Here is a 16603-nt window from a genome sequence, read left to right on the forward strand (position 1 = left end):
TTCTCTCTTTTCTTTTTTTTAAATTACAGTAGTTTATTTTTTTTTTATATCATAAAGGTGTTTTTTTCAGATTCAACTTTCTGACACCTTTTTGGTGTGAGGAAAGTGGGAAGTAATAATTTCACCATCGTTTACATATCAAAACACAGTGATAGTGTCCACCATGATGGTGTCCCCTGTACAGTTCTGGGCCCTTAGTCTGTGGTGTTTTAGCCCATGGGTCCACCACAGTGCTCCTGTCTTCTCTTATACGAATCACCTCAGCCTAGCACCTCCCCTTCCACATGTAAACACAGTTACTCTCAAATGCTTAATTCTATCTTTTAAAATATTCATGAATGTGACAGACGTGGTTTGAGCACAAATAAACAAATCAAATCAATATTTACCGATAGAAATAGCAAATAACTCATTACTTTGTTTTTATAGTAGTACCTAGCAGGTGACTGATTCCCCATATTGTATGGCAAAATTGATGAACACACTCAAAAAAGTCATTTTAAAAGACTTTATTTTTTAAAGACAGTCAGTGCATAAACATAACTTAACATTCAAGTGAGAAGTGACATAAAACAGATTTACAGTTGGAAGGTCAAACCATTTACAATAATAACACTGACTGTGATAACACTGGTTGCCCTTTCATGATCAGCACGGTCTGTTGTCGGTTTTATATTTCACAAATTAAATAATTATAGCAAATTCTGCTCTATCATTCGCCCCTTGGCACTATCATTTCTTCTGTTGCTGGCTTTATGTAAGAAAAATTGGCAATTTCGGAATGTGCTTGGTGCAAAGAAACAGGACAGGGCTAAAGTGTGTTTACCATTTTACTTTGAAGGACACTTAGGTTTATCAAAAATAGCATTTGTTTTCTGGCTTTAGATATCATGTTTATGTTTTTATAATAAAGATAATTTGGGTTAAACAAGTTATGTAGTGCATAATGTGCTTGCAGTACTGATATACTTAAGCTAGCGCGATAGCTATACACGTTAACCAGTGTAATTAATAAATTGGACAGACAAACATACTCTTTTTTTCCCCATTAGATGCTTTTCTTTTTTGTGAAAATACTTTTTCTTGATAAACATAGCTTCACTATGAGGTGAAATTAGCCATAGCTAACTATGACTGCCAACAATATCATCTGGCACCATGAGGTGGAAAATAATATGGGTGAAACAAAAAATATGGAAGAACATAACAGAGAGAATATAAATTTCCAGATATCATGGGATGCTAATTCCGTTACTAGCTTACATATGCTTTGGAACAAGCTAACTGGCAAATACACCTTTTTGGGGAATACTGTTAGCTGACAGATGCTAACAAATAACCCGTGATTACAATTGAGACCAAGTTTTAAACAAATGACAAATTTAAATTTCAAAAATATAGACGGATGAGTCTTTGAGAAACAATTTTATATAATAAATGAATAAAAATCTTCAGATTGATGGGCTTTCTTTTTTTTTTTGAAAGGGCTGCTAGTTGTGTGCTGCTGCAAACAAGCCAGCTAGCTTAACCAGGCACACAAATTAATTAGAAAGGGAGCAGACTGACACACTGTCTAAAAATACTTTAAGTTTAATTTTGTGCTTTAGTTTGAAGAGGCTCATTTTTTAAATATACTTTCTCCTGCACATCTTTACAAAAAGTAAAAATATGGTAGCTTACCAGTCTAGTTCAAGGCACCAAAGCTAACGTTAGCCCTTTTTTTTTTTAAATGTGTGTAACATGAAAATAAAATCAAGGGGACAAAAAATTCAGGAGACACAAGTGAGAAGGGCATTGAAACTGAAACTCTTTGACAATATGAGAGGCTAATGGGGTTGCTAGCTTGTGCATGTGCTCTGGCAGACGACTGGAAAAGTTGACAGATGTTGAAGAGGACTAAAATCTAAGAAAGCGCTAAATGAGCCAATAAAAGGCAGAAAAAAATAGAATACACCCCCACACAAGTGCGAGATGAATCATCAACAGTTCAAAGAAATCTCTGGAAGTACTATCGCTGTCGCACCCAACATACAGTGAGTGATGAGATAAACTTGAAAACCAAATATGATGTCATGGGAGCTTCTGATATGACAAGTTTGGGGAGTAAAACCTCAGATATAGCTTTTGAAAACCTTCATATGATGCCTTGAAAATTACTAAGCTCAAGCAATGAACAAATATAAACAAAAGAGAAAAAAATGACAGATAAAAACAACAAATTAAGAAGAGCAAAAGGATTTTGAAATGAATCATTTCTCAAACATACAGGTAGGTAAGGTTGTGGTAAGGCTGTAAAACGAGACACATTTCTGTGCTGTATTTTAAAAACAGGTCATAAAAACATCTTTGATCCTGAGAGAGTTGTGATGCTACCCTCCAGAGCACTCATTCAAATACTTTACACTGGGTGCTGTCTGGAGTGTTCAGAGTCAGGGGATTGACAATGGTACAAATTTTCACCACGTGTCCATCCATTCATCCATCCATTGGTGGAAATTTGACCCTCATTATCATTAAAGTGCTGGTCCCGGATCATTTCACTGAGTTGGGCTTTTAGGTTCATCCTGCGAGCCCACAAAGAAGCAGACCTGTGTGGGAGAGGAGGGGGTGATGTGAGGAGGATGGGAAGAAGAGAAAGAGGAGGTAGAATTTGGTATCTCCCAGTAGCTCCCATGCAGGTCCAGAGAGGAAAGAGCGGGTGGTTTGTCTCCCTGCATGGGTCTGTCACACTCTGAGGGCTGAGGTGAGTCACTCAGACACTTCCTCAGGCACGGCTCACTGTGGAGTCAAAAACACTTAGGTTAAAAATGTGTTACATCTATGCAGAATGAAAAGTGAGCAAAAAGGCAATTGGTAAAAAGCTAGTGTTAAGAGATAGTTTAGGTAAGAAGTAAACAAAGGTATTCAAGGTACCACTGACTGAAGAGTTAAAAGCAGTTTTGCGATCTAAATCTGAAAAACTCTGAATGGAAATGATCACCTGATAGAGTTGGGTGGTGTTCCTCTCCAGGCCTGTCTGTACACACTTCCTGCCACCCCAAACATCCATCTCACATCAGCTGGCACCTCTGGGATCCACTCCACAAACCTGCAACAGAGGAGAAGTCACCCGCGTGAACCAGTGAGACTTATCAACATTGTTTGTGGACTACATGTGAGAAGCCTTTAATTTGCTTAATGTTGTGTTTATTAGTGCCAGAAAAGACATATTAACGACAATAATGAATAAATTAACTTTATCAAACCTGTAAAATGTGGCAGATTGTTTTGAAAGGGAATTTACCTCTGGGCCGCTGAGTAAGCTGACTGCACAGGAAGTGTGTATGGCATGAGCATGTAGGAGGCCACTCTCATCGGCAGCATCCCGGACACTTTATTGTACAGGCCGGATTTGTCCTGACAGGCCTCACAGAAAACTAATACACGCAGAAACAAAGCATATATAAAACAGAGAGCCTTGAATACACCTAATTTTCTTCAATCACGCAGCTTTAAATGACAACGTACCTTTCTTGATAGGTGTTGGCAGGCTGATCTGCTCATCCAGCCACCAGTGCTGTTTCCTCAGCAGGCGCAGCCTCCGAAGCACCCACTCTCTGGTGCTCTCCGTTTGCTGGCAGCAACAGGTGGGTGGATTCTCCTGCAGGGTGGGGCCTGAGGTTGGCTGCTCCTGCATCATGAGATCTTATAACATAAAAAAACCTTGATGTCAGCAACAGTACAAAGGTTTACCTGGACTCTCTGATAGGGATGAATCGTAGGTGGATAATCTGGGGGGAAGAAAACTCACTGTTCTCCTCGAGGAAGCGCAGAGCGTCTTTATAGCCGCTTTGACACATCTCAGCCAGGACCTGGAGAAAAATAGAGAATGCATTTGTATAAATCCTAATAGAACAGTGATGTTTGTCACAAACTTTTGTTTTTGTTTTCAACCCTTCCTCAAAAAACCCTATCTGCAATGGGACATTAATCTCAGCTTCTTTGAGTATTTTACAGGAAAACTTAGAACTTGCTGCAAATACAATTTGTTTTATTGCTTCCCAAAACTCAAGTGTTTTTTTTTTTTGCCCATAGAATTTTCCAAATTTCTTTTATCTGGCCTGTTTCTTGTATTAATCAAAATATTTTTTCCTGCTTTTAATTAGACAACTAACACCTATGTATTTGTTTGGCCGACTTATGTTAAATGACCTTGGAAAGAAAAGTTAATCATATAATCATGGCTGAAAGGAGACCTGAGTATAACAACTCTGTGTTTAGCCTAAGCAGCAACCTCCGGTCTAAGGTTTTGAGACAATGCTAAAGTGCTAAAATCTGCTGTTTCTTGGGTGTCCGCTTTAAGCTAGCTCTGAAACTACCGGAAGTCACATACACACCAAGCCAAAAGAAGCCGTTTTCAAAGCAGAAATTATTTAAAGCTATTTACAGCCTGGTTTAAAAAACGTCTCCTGACTAAATCGCTAATTTTACTATTGGCACACACTGTACGGGGGTTATTTTTTTTTTGTGTCAAACTCGGACGTTCAGAGGATATTAAGATCGCGAGCTCGCCCAATCAGAGGCACAGCTCAAGGTCACGTGACCGACAGGCGCCATATATAGCTGTACGCGAAACCCTTGCCACTACCAATATGGCCGCTACAGCCGTTTCATTAACCGTTTCAGAAACAGAATGGTGACGTCGAGGAGACTACGTTCATGTTGTATACAGTCTGATTTAGCCACACGAAGCTAAGATAGCAATCAGCTACCTTCGGATTAACCGGTTTCAAGTTAGTGGTGAGTAAAAAACAGCTTTTTGTTTTGTTTTTGACTCAGGGAGAGACGTAACGTGTCACTTGTGTTGTGTAAAACACAAATAACAGCAGATGGGTGAAGAAACTTTGACTAGGCGCCCAAATGAAGTCAGATTATCGAGTCCTACACTGATTAAAATAATTAACATAAAGAGAATAAAATTAAACGAATGATTAAGAGCTTTGGTTATTTTGGCTGTTAAGAGCTCTATTAGCCACTAGATGTCACTGTTTTTTGTTTTGAAGCAGTGATGCAGCAACTATTTTCACGTCAAAAAAAAATTATTACCAAAAAAGGAACAACAACCTCATAAACCACACATGAAGTCCTCTGGGAGACTGCTTGCACATCATATTTAGAGCTTACACATCCTTGGCAGGAATATTTATTTCAACATTTTAAGTCAATGGAGAGAAATTTAGAGATAAAGTTGTATTTTCTAAATGCACCTGCATGTCATATTGAGTTTGTGTCTTACATAAGAGGATTGTTCTTAAAAAAAAGTCATCATCATCAGAAGAGAGATTCACAACTAATAAAATGCGTCATGAGTCAGGAACACACACAGCTCCCTGTTTTATTTGACATTTGGAGTCTGATAACTGCCTCAAGCCTGTACGGTCTGACTTGTTTTTCATGTGGCCTGAGTGCTGAGAGGTAATTCGTCTCACCAGGAATGCTGTGAGAACAAACCTGCCTCCTCCAAACACACACACACTGTTGCTGCCAGTTACATAAGCGCGGGATCCAGGCTCACTCGCACACGTGAGGGGGAAGAGGAGGAGTCAACATGTGTAAGGACAACACAACAAACGCAGCTTATCCAGCCGAAACAAGGCTAAAGCTCACCTCATTTCAGAGGTTACCTAACAACCACCACAGCTACCAGGGAGAATAAAGCTGAGTGTGGATTCAGATCTGAATATAGGGATTTAGATGTTCCTTTCCAGCGCCAATCCTTCCGTGTCTTATCTGAAAACCTCATCTGCTACTTCGGAGAATTTGGCTTCTCACCACCTTTAATAATTTGAAAATCAGTCTATCAGGCCAGGGGTGATAAAAGCTGATGATTCCTCTTTTTAGGGACAAAGCCACAGACACAGTTGCACTGCAAAATCTGATACCTGAAAGGGTTTTTCCTATTTGTGGTTATCATGTTTTATTTTTTACAATATCTATTTTTTATTAGTTCTTATATGGGCCAAAAATCCAGTAAAAATGTCTTGTTTTACGGGGTTAAATAAAATGACAGAATAAAATCTTTTGATGTTTTAAGAAGAAAACTGCTTTAAGTTTCTTGAAATATAAGTAATGTTTTGATACAAGAAACCAAAGAAGTGTGTTTTCTTACCCTGATGGATTTTTTTTCACTCTCTAAAACCGACTCAGACATTTTTTGGCTCTCAGTTTCTTAGAATAAGACATTTACCTGGGCTCTGCAGGTGTGTGAGAGTCATATTAAGTTTAACAAGACAGTTTTAATTAAAAGTAGGTCAAAAAAATTGACTAGACTAGTTTTTTCAGTGTATGACTTTTTCGTTTGAAAAATGGAGCAGGTGTAAGTTTGTCAAGTCAGTCTCGTCGGGTTAAAGTAAAGTTAAAGAAAATTACCACGGCTGCATGTGCTCTTCATGGGAGCAACTACGAGCTCTCCCCCCAGAAACACGGCGCTGTCCCAGTCCTGCAGGGGCTGTTTGCTCTAAGGTTTTATGTAAATAAGGCTGACAGAGCCATCCAGTCTGCAAAGTGAAGGAATTTAAAGATTATGCTACTTAATGTAGCCAGTTTTGGTAACAGGCCTCACTTAGTTCCCCGTGGAATGCTCCTGTTTGTTTGTGCTATTAACTTTCTTTTAACTCCCTGAGTTTCTTTATTTCCTGATCTGTAGTTTTTCTTTTAATTATGTAATCCAAAGTATTTGTTGTTGTTTTGTAAAGTTTTTGATTACTTCTTATCTTAAGACTTTTTCATTTCAAACATTTAGTAGTCATTCACTTGGAAACATCTTTATCATAAGTATCAGGGTGTCTTTTGACGCCCTGTTGGTTGTGGGTGCTTGTTGTGGCAGCTTTCGCTTCTTTATATTTGGAGTGGGTTTGGATACCAAACTGGTTTTGTGTCCAATGATATTTAACTACTTTTGCTCCTGTGTTTGTCTGGAGATCCTACATGTTACTATTGCTGCATTGTTTACATGTGAAATCAGCTGTTAGCAGTATGTAGCATGTCAATGCTAACCGGTTCAAGGCCTGATGTTTCCCCACAAGGTGAGGAGAAGGAGGTGAGGACGACGTACTGGTTCTCAGGTGTGAGCTAAGAAGTGAAGACATCGAACTGTCCTTCCATCCATCCATATTGGGAACTTCAGATCTATCTCCAATAAGCTGGACGAGCTAGCTGTGCTAACCAAGCAACAGAGGGAACACCAGAAGGCAGAGTAGCATCATGCTGTTCACAGACATGGCTAAGAGAGCTAACACTAGACACCAACGCCACGTTGGAAGAACTTCAGCACCTGTGAGCAGACTGAATTTCCCCTCGGGGATAAATGAAGTATTTTCTATTCTATTCTTTTCTACCCACAAGTTGGCATAAGATCTCGGTCTTTGATTACTTTCTGTCCCTGCAAACCACACCTAAGGTTCAGATCCTCTCCAGAAAGTAAACACATTTTCACCTCATGCTAACTCAACACTCAGACACTCTCTGTACTGCCACAGCATTCCCTACCTTTGGCTCAGGTGGGAACAGGGCCCTGCTGAGGCGGTACATGTTGCCCAGGTTCATCTGGATGCTGGTGTTGGTGAAGCGCAGCTCGTGGAAGCTGGTGGAGTTATCCCTGGGACAGATGTCGCTCTCTCCGGAGAAAGGAGAGATAGTGATGGTGTTCTTGAGCTCCGACTGGGGCAGGTTGTCGCTGATCCCCCCGTCCACATAGCGCTGGAGACACACAAACAGGATGACGACTTTTAGCTGAGAATCTAACACCACTGTAAGCCTGACTAAATACTCTACACAAAGCTTCAGTTGTATCCTGATTTTTAGATTTCATACTTGGAGCATTTTCTTACCTAACATAGAGGAAGACACCTCATCCTGTTAACATTTACCCCCAAACAAACACTGCATTCACATTTCTCTGGTAACTTCCTCAATGTGCAAGTGACTTCAATTTAAGTGACTTGAACCATGATCTGTGTAATGAATTTCCACGCATTTTGTATTCAAAGTCAGAACATGAAAGGAAGGCTTTTTCCATCTGAAAGGCTCCCGGTGCCGTAGAGAAAGAATTAACCTTGTTCTTAGTGCAGGCTGTAAAACCCTGCTCTGCTTGGCAGAGATGCTGCCAGCTGTGGAACATGCAGGCTCGACGTGACAGGATGTAGGTCAGCGAGGAAATGGAGGTCAGGATCAGTAAAGATGCAGCACAAAGGGCAAAGATGTGTACTCTGACGCTTTCACTGAAAAACTGGTTTTACCGTGAAACTGCTCCATTTGAGATGAGCTGATTTCAACCGTTAGAGAAATCAAGTTACAAAGAACGCAGTTATGTTGTGGAAACAAGTCAGTAGCTTGTGCTCGAAACCTAATACCTGATGTGAGAAAGACACTAACATGTTCCCGCTAGATAGCTATGTTGTGTAAAAAAGCACAAAGTTAAACATCTTGAGTGCACATCTCAATCACATTTTGGAAACATCAATCATCTTGTTTATGCAATATAACAATCCTAGTGGGAATAATGTGCTATTTTGTTAACACAGCACAATAGTTTTGTGAAAACATGTTGGTATCTTGTGTGCACAAGATACTATCTTGAACACACAATTTAGTTACCCTTTTTGAAGTCAATTAAGATGTTGTTTACATAATATAACACCTAGTGGGAACAATTGTGTTGCGTACACGACACAATTATCTTATAAAATCAAGCTAGTATCTTGTGTGAATGAGTTAATATGTCCTGTGCACAAGATAGCCTATTCCTACTAGATTACAGTGTTCAGCAAACCAGATCTTATCTTGTGGGAACAATTACATTATCTTGTGTGCACAATATAATAGGGGAACATGTTATCTTGTGCAGTCAACAAAGCAATCTTGAGGAAACAATTTAGTACCTCTTTATTACCATGCATGTTAAATATCTTGTGCACAAGATAAAAATGTATTGCTGTTCCCCTAAAAACATGTTGGGGGAAGTTATTACCTTATACATGGAATTAAATATTTCATGGTCCGAAGTTAACATTGCGCATGTGCCATTATATTGTGCACACAAGATAACAGCGTGCTGTAGGTAGGGTTAGGTAATAATCCAGAGGCTTTTTTTTTTTTTACCGGAGGATGATTTTATCTCAAGATTTAGTGTTTTGTTACCGTTAGCGTGTAGCTGGTCAGTATGTAGGTCAGAATGGAGCGGAGACTTTGACACAATGAGCCGGACCTCAACACAGAGCTTCAACACCCTGCTCACTACATTTTATAACTCGTCTTGTTTGATATGTTAGCATACAGAGGCTAGTACAGCTAGCATGGTTGTAGAGTTTTGGCCTTGTCAAATGGTGAAATGTCCAGCTCAGATCAGGAGTTAAAACATAACCAAAGTAAATGTCAGCGATGACTGCCAGTCTCAGAAGAATCAGCTTATCTTGGTTTGTACATGTGTCTGGAGTCTCATGGTTTTAAGGAGAAAGTTGTAATTCAACATTTTACGGTTGTATAACTTTAAAACAAGATGGAGTGAAATCAGTGGAAAGGTTCAGAAGCAATACTTAAAGCGCTGAAGAAATAACTGAGTAAAAAGCACACAGAGTGTTTTGTCTTAAATTCATAACTTTTTAACTAATTTCCCCTGCATGTGTGAAATGTTGCCAGTTGAACATCATCACAATATAAATTGGTACTTTGATCCAACTTTATTTGACTTTATCAGATTTTTGTGTCAGGATATCATTTAGAAACTAGGACAAAGGTTAGATGATTTTATATAACCCTACAAATACCAACAAATTACTGACATAACTTTAAACCATGACTTGGAGCCTGACACTGCGCTCTCACACTAAAAGTCAGTGAGTCAGAGTAACTGGGCAGGGATCCAGCAGGCTGCAGAAAGCACACGATGTGCAGAATCCACAGATAACGCCTGCGGACAGCAGATCAATGTATGGATATGTCACTTACAGATTAACTGAATCTAGATGTGAGATGGTCTTTTTGTTTTTACATCAAACTTTGGCACAAAGTCTGAGACAACGGGCTCTATTCAGGGGGAAGTGGACCGAAATGCCCACAAAGAGGCTGTTTGTCCGCTGTGTCCTGTTTTGTAACAGGCCTGTACTGAGAATTGAACTTCAGTGCCCAAAAACTTTTGACTTATTGTTTTAAATTTGGCCTGGCCTGTTGATTTTTAGGGATTACGTACAGCTTGGTCTTCGTGCTTTGTCTTTATTTCTAAATTTCCACTTGTTGCCACTATGTACAAATGAAACAAGACATCGTAATCTTTCAGTGGACACAGTGGACGACCACAAGCTTAACTTTTAGCATTGTCACCTGGACTGATACCACGAACACTTAAAGTGGGGTGACATGCTTTCTCATATTCTAAACATGAACACTTTAAGTGACAGTGGTGAATGTTGATACTAAACGTGTGCAGATTTTCAAACCCCTTGTTATTCATGTGTTGTAGAAATCTCTGAATCCGTCTGTGTGTGTTCAAAGCGGTCTGTACTTAAAATAGCAGATCTTCACAAGATCTTCACAAGACTTGCAGCAATGGTGTAATCCCTTCACTAAAAACCCTCATTTCAGCCCTGGTCTGTAACACTTTGTCATAGCAGCTGTCTCTTTAAGACTCCCTGCTCCACTAACCCCTTCCCTCTGATTGGTCAGCCTTCTGGAGGGCTGTTGGGGGAAGAGCTATGGGTGGACCTTGGTGTTTAAGACCCGCTTCTCCAACATCTCAAAGACCTGTCAGGAGATGATTGATGACCTCATCATTTCAGTATGTCTTGCAAAGATTAGAGCGGTGTTTTTTTTTTTGGGAACGGTCCATTTCTGACCAATAAAGAGACAGATTAAAGGATTTCCACAAAACGTGAATATGTAGTTGTTTGAAAATCTGCACAATTTAAGAAGACATTCAGAACATCCGGCATTGTTATTGTTGGAGCCTCAACAAATATTTAATGTTAGTCACATGTGTTAACAACAACACAGGGATACATGTTTAACATGTTATGTCAATGGTGAATTCAAAATGCTTTTTTTCAACATCCTGTTCAGTGGATTTATTTTGAAACTCAACAGGAAGTGGTTATGTTAAGGCTTTTTTTGACCTTTTGTTTATCTTCTCCTTACTTTTCCCATTTTTCTTATCTTGTACCGCTTTAAGTGAGATAATTTGTGAAATCCATATTTTTGTAACCTTTGCATTCGACAGTCATGGTTAAAATATGGGAAAGCAAAACACCCCCTCTTTAATGTCTGAAGTCACTGTTTCTGTCACTGTAGTCTATTTGATATGGTCAGGTTGAGTGGTAAACCATAAATAAGCTTTTTGTGCTTATTATTCATCAAAGAATCCAAAATTAGTTCCAAAAAATGGGACCAAGGTTATAAAAAATGACCTTAAAAATCTGTTTTAAACTAGTGGCCTACACTGTTAAGTATCGTGTAATAAGTAATGTCATGCAACACTTGACCTTTGCATTTTGTTGTGTCTTTATGACTTAATCTGACTTCTTTAGTGATGACTGTGACTGTCACAGCATAAGGTCTGATTAACACGCCTCTGTAAGTTTGCACACAAACAGAGCAACCAAAGCTCTGAATAATGTCACTGCCAAAGTCCAGACACAGCTGATAAGTTAAAGTGAAGTAAACTTTAGTATCAGCTACAAGGAGTTGCAGCTAATACTGCAACCGCAGCTCTTTATCCAAACATGATCTCACTCAGTGCTGCACCTTGCCCTGAAGTTATCTGTGACATTTTTTGATGTTGTATAGTTTCAGGTTTCACTTTCGAATGAAATGCTGCTAAAATGATCCTTAAGTTACCATGATCTGTTTTTAATACAACAATTGCACATTCATGAGGAAGTTTATCTGGCTTGTAGCGTGAGTGTGTGTGTGTGTGTGTGTGTGTGTGTGTGTGTGTGTGTGTGTGTGTGTGTGTGTGTGTGTGTGTGTGTGTGTGTGTGTGTGTGTGTGTGTGTGTGTGTGTGTGTGTGTTTTTAAGCTTCCTTCTCCTTTTAGAAACTCAATTTCCCTCATACGGTTACATAATCCCCAACAAAGTTTTCATGGCACGCAAAGAGAGGACTTTTCTTCCAACAGATGCAATAGAGTGATGCATTTTAAAAAGGCAGAACAAAATCAAACAGATATGAAACATTTTTTAGAACAGACACCTACCACTCCTCTGAAGGACGGAGGAATGAGGCCGCAGTAAATGGGGATGAAGCAACTGCAGATCAGCGCCTGCGGACACAACACATGTAGCAAGATTAGTTTTTGTGGCTCATGCTCTGTATCCTTGCCATCTGCGTGTTCACACAGTGTCCGTTTTTCTGATGGGTCATGCTCTTGGATGGGAACTCAAATGCTTTTTTTTAAGAGTCTTGTTTTCTGGCTTACTTACTTTTTTTACAGCGTCTCAACTGAAAGAAACTCAGAAGCTAACAAACTGTATAAATTCAGAGGGTCATATTATCACTTTTCAAGTTACAGCAACACATTTCAAACCCTTCTGCTAACATTAGTCTATTGACAGTTTAACAATTTTTAGCTGTTTAATGATAACATTAGCCATTCAACAGTTTAACAATAGAAGACATATTCTTAGCAGACCATATGTTTTAGCTTGTTTATGCTATTATTAGCTGTTCTGACCTGGCTGCTAATGGTGAATGATTTACAAAAAGGTTGGATTACATATTAATGTGGCACAAGTTTCATTCACTGAACTAGTATTGCCATTACATTACCTTTAGCTAGCATTACCACAAGCGTTAGCATCACAGTTTGCATTAGCCAAACATGTGGGCTAAATAAGATATATTGGCATATATGTCTGGCATCAAAAAGCGCTTTATAAGTAAAATATTATTATTAATATTGTTGCTTATTGCTTTTATGAACCTCATTATTTCTCAACATATTAGTTGCTATTCTGGCGATGCAAGACTATGCTAGTTAAGTGAATAGGAACACAAAAGCATTCTTATTTTCTTAAAGCAGGTTTGCGTTAGGCTCTGTAAGGATAACAATTTTTCTAAGTCAAGTTAAAGTAAGTTAAAAAGTGCACAAACTGAACTAAACAAAACTTTTGAAGCAGGTGTTTATGAAAAAAAAGGTCTTTTGCACCAAACATAGTAAAGCTTGTCTTGAGGAACTTTTTAGGTCAGATTTACTTAAAGCATAATGGTTTGTAAGGTTTTTATCCTCAAGCTGGATTTTCCACAAGGGTCTCTTCTTCTTTAAACAAAAACAACCATTAATATGAATCTTCAAATAAAATGTAAAATAACAGGATGTGGCAGAGCCAGAGGGACAGATACGATTAGCTTAGCTTGATTCAAGAAGCTTTTCTTTCTTTCTTTTTTTCCTTAGGGTAAACTATCTCCGATTATCATCTTTTATGAGATAATTTACCTTTACCAGTTGCCTCCTCTTACAAAAACATCATTTAAATCAACACAGGGTGAGTCAAACACAGTTGCTTTGGTAGTATTGGCTAAAATTTAGGCATCAGAGTCCACGTAATTAACAGAAAATGATAGAACCATATCACCCACCTGTATAAGTTCGTCTTTGGTGTTGAACTCTGACACCAGCACATTCTCCCCGTCAGACACTCTGGTCAGAGAGATACACAGCCGACCTGAGGCCAGGACATGTGCGTCTGAGGGGAGGTCCCGATCCAGGCCGGTCTTTATCACCTTTACCAGGTTAAAGGTTGGGTGCAGGGGTCCCAGGTTCCTCTTCCTGGCTTCCTTCGCAACCTCAATGACATCTTCACAGCATTTAACTTGAAAACAGAAAGGGATAAGAGAAGTTTAGGCCATGCTGAAGCTTTACGAATCAATACTCAGCAAACAAGTACACACAATCTGCATCTGATCAATATTTACTGAAGCTACCAGGAGTCAACAACCAACAGTGACCCTTTCTTCTGGGTACTGAGTCCACTCTGAGCCCCCTTGTTGTGACACGTGATGTTGTGATTCCTTATTCATGGGTGGAAAAGTGAAAAAGCCTCATCTGACTCATCATATCTTCAACAAGACAGGACATGTTCTCTTATGATTTCACACTTACTCAAAATATATCAATGAAACCATAATCAGAATGCATTCTCTTTACTTCATTTTATAAGCTGTGCCCTTCAAATCTAAAGGAGACTGATTAGACGTGCTAATCCAATCTTCTGCAAATTATCAACAGCACATTTGCACTGTTTTAAACACTGTTTCTTGGCCTTAAAATATGATTAGAATTAAGTCTGTTTAAATTTCTTTACGATTAGGCAGATATCTAGAAGTGAAACTTTTTCAAGATCACTTAGAAAGTCCTCACAGTCCCTTTAATTAAACCAGACACTGTGAAGCAAAACAACATGATAGATCCCATACAATGTGATATGAAACTTAACTAAACCAAATGGTAAGGTGCACATGAAGTGATACAATATGATCTGAACTTAGCCACACAGTTTGGTGCAATTTAACATGGAACAAAACAAAAGTGCAAAATGATGCACGATGTGAAATTGTATTGTGCAAAAGTATATAACACCAAAACATATTCTGCAATACAAAACAATAAAGTATATAAAGTTCAGAGTACTGCAATATGTTACACAGTTATATGATTACAAAATTCAATGGGTATACTATGACAAGATACAAAAATGAAACAAAACCGTGCAATACAATTTGAAATGTAATGCAGGATTCAAGATTTGTTAACTGTGATACAATACAATAATAGAAGCTAGGAGTGACTGTTTTTTTTTGTTGTTGTTGTTGTTTGTTTGATTTTACTCAAAAGAATGGCCCTGCATCTTATACTTGCCTTTTCTCAAAAAACATTATCATGCATGTCAACAATTAGTTGGAAATTATATAGGTAATATTCAATATCAAAAGTTTTACACTTAAATCAACTGAAACTTACTAGAATAATTATAACAACAACAACAACAACAACACACAATAATAATAATAATAATAATAATAATGATAATAATAATAATAATAATAAAAGCGTTTTTATACTCTAGTGACTGAACTAATTTTGGTTTCACCAACATATCCATTTTTTCTAAAACTGTTCAGAATATTCAAAAGATACTATAAACTACTTTTTAGTACTAAGTAGTAAAAATAATATTTACTTCTTAAAAGATTATGGTGACACAGCAATTTTTTGTGTCCTCCTTTCTCATAAGCATTTTATATTCTATCATCAGAGATCAAGGCTCCAGGCCATGTAGCCGGTGTTTCTTACTTATTGAAGCCTGGCTCGCGAGCACAGAGGCGGTCAGAGCTCCTGCAGAAGCTCCGTACAGCTTGGTGGCTCCTCTGATGAGGTACGGCGCTTTCTCCAGCAGACAGCTGGCTACTCCGATGTGATAAATCCCCAGAAACCCGCAGCCGGCGAAAGACAAGTTCCAGCCTCCGTTCAGATCAAACATGATGGGGCATACCCGGGATGGAGAGCCCTGACAGCGGGTAGAACACCGTGTACACTCCGCTGTGGGTTCACAGCCTGTGGAGAACCGAGCCCGTTGGAGAGAGGCGGTCTGCTGAGCCTCAACAGGTCAACAACTGGCTCTTTAAAGGGGAGTGCTGGGAGGAGGCTCATGATGCCTTCAGGGGCTGTCTGAAATATGAGTATCATACTGTCCAAGACTGGAATAGATTGCCAAACTTGAAATTTCTGCAAATTATATCAATATTACCAGGACAAGAACACAAAAATTGTAAACTCTCTTTTAATGTTAAGCCTATTTGAGTCTCGAACAAGTCGGGCAGATGAATAAATACTTTTTTTTCTAAGTGCTGAATCTTTTAAGCATTCCTTGTCCCATTTTAAAAACATAAACTCCTTATTACTTAAGTGAGTTAGAAAAATGTATGTATATTAATGAGAGAATATATATTCGTTTGAAGTTAACAAATACAAATCTCTGTTTTTTTTAACAGACGTTTTATATTTTATAAGGTTATTATTGTTATTTTCAAAAAACACGACTTGTAAAAAAAAGAACACTTGCTTAGAGAGACAGTAAAGGAAACATAAGTTTTTGAGAGCATGATTGGTTAAAGGCACGCTATCAGTTTCCTTGTTTTCTACCAGAGCCAATCAGCAGCAAGTAGGCGAAGGAGCACATGGTGACGTCACGTGCCCTTTAAAAATACAATAACAGCTTGGAGAAATGAATGCTCAGTCCTCATGTCCCTGAAGGGCATGTTTTTATTTTTTGCCCCCCTTTCTGTTACTTTTTTTTTTTTTTTTTTAACCAAAAGCATTTTGCGAAATGTCTGAAATGTAACTCGCAATAAATCTTTGGCATGGGAAATGTATTAAATGTTATGTATTGTAGTCGCTTCATCTTACATCTCCATCCAACTGATGCATATAACTTTGATTTTGTAGAGTGTTGTGGGCTTCAGAGAGGTATCAGTGTACAATTCAGTCCGTTCATAATCAGTTAAAGCCCTTAACAGGGGATTAAAGCAGGTAGCAGCTAACACTTCTGTGGGGAAACGTCCTTCCTCTGCGTCCGCGC

General features: G+C 38.7%; 1 protein-coding gene across 1 annotated transcript; it reads right to left on the reverse strand.

The window, feature by feature from the left end:
• Positions 1-494: 494 nt before the first annotated feature.
• Positions 495-15768, reverse strand: pnpla3 (patatin-like phospholipase domain containing 3). The gene is made up of 9 exons (XM_074698712.1): positions 15319-15768; positions 13605-13837; positions 12223-12288; positions 7528-7737; positions 3791-3851; positions 3508-3684; positions 3284-3416; positions 2981-3088; positions 495-2778 (listed from the first exon to the last, which is right to left on the reverse strand). Exons 1-9 carry the CDS (start codon positions 15503-15505, stop codon positions 2538-2540), a joined length of 1416 nt encoding a protein of 471 aa, XP_074554813.1. The 5' UTR covers positions 15506-15768; the 3' UTR covers positions 495-2537.
• Between the last annotated feature and the right edge of the window lie 835 nt (positions 15769-16603).

This window comes from Halichoeres trimaculatus, unplaced genomic scaffold (genome assembly GCF_033239565.1).
Source record: "Halichoeres trimaculatus isolate MK-OKI-2021-1 unplaced genomic scaffold, fHalTri1.1 fHalTri1_scaffold_21, whole genome shotgun sequence".
Taxonomy (NCBI): domain Eukaryota; kingdom Metazoa; phylum Chordata; class Actinopteri; order Labriformes; family Labridae; genus Halichoeres; species Halichoeres trimaculatus.

Coding starts and splice junctions, on each gene's coding strand:
- pnpla3 (XM_074698712.1), bottom strand. CDS start 15,505: ATGTTTGATCTGAACGGAGGCTGGAACTTGTCTTTCGCCGGCTGCGGG. Junction 13,838..15,318: donor CGCGAGCCAGGCTTCAATAA/GTAAGAAACACC, acceptor TCTGTTTTCAAG/TTAAATGCTGTGAAGATGTC. Junction 3,417..3,507: donor GCCAACACCTATCAAGAAAG/GTACGTTGTCAT, acceptor TGCGTGTATTAG/TTTTCTGTGAGGCCTGTCAG.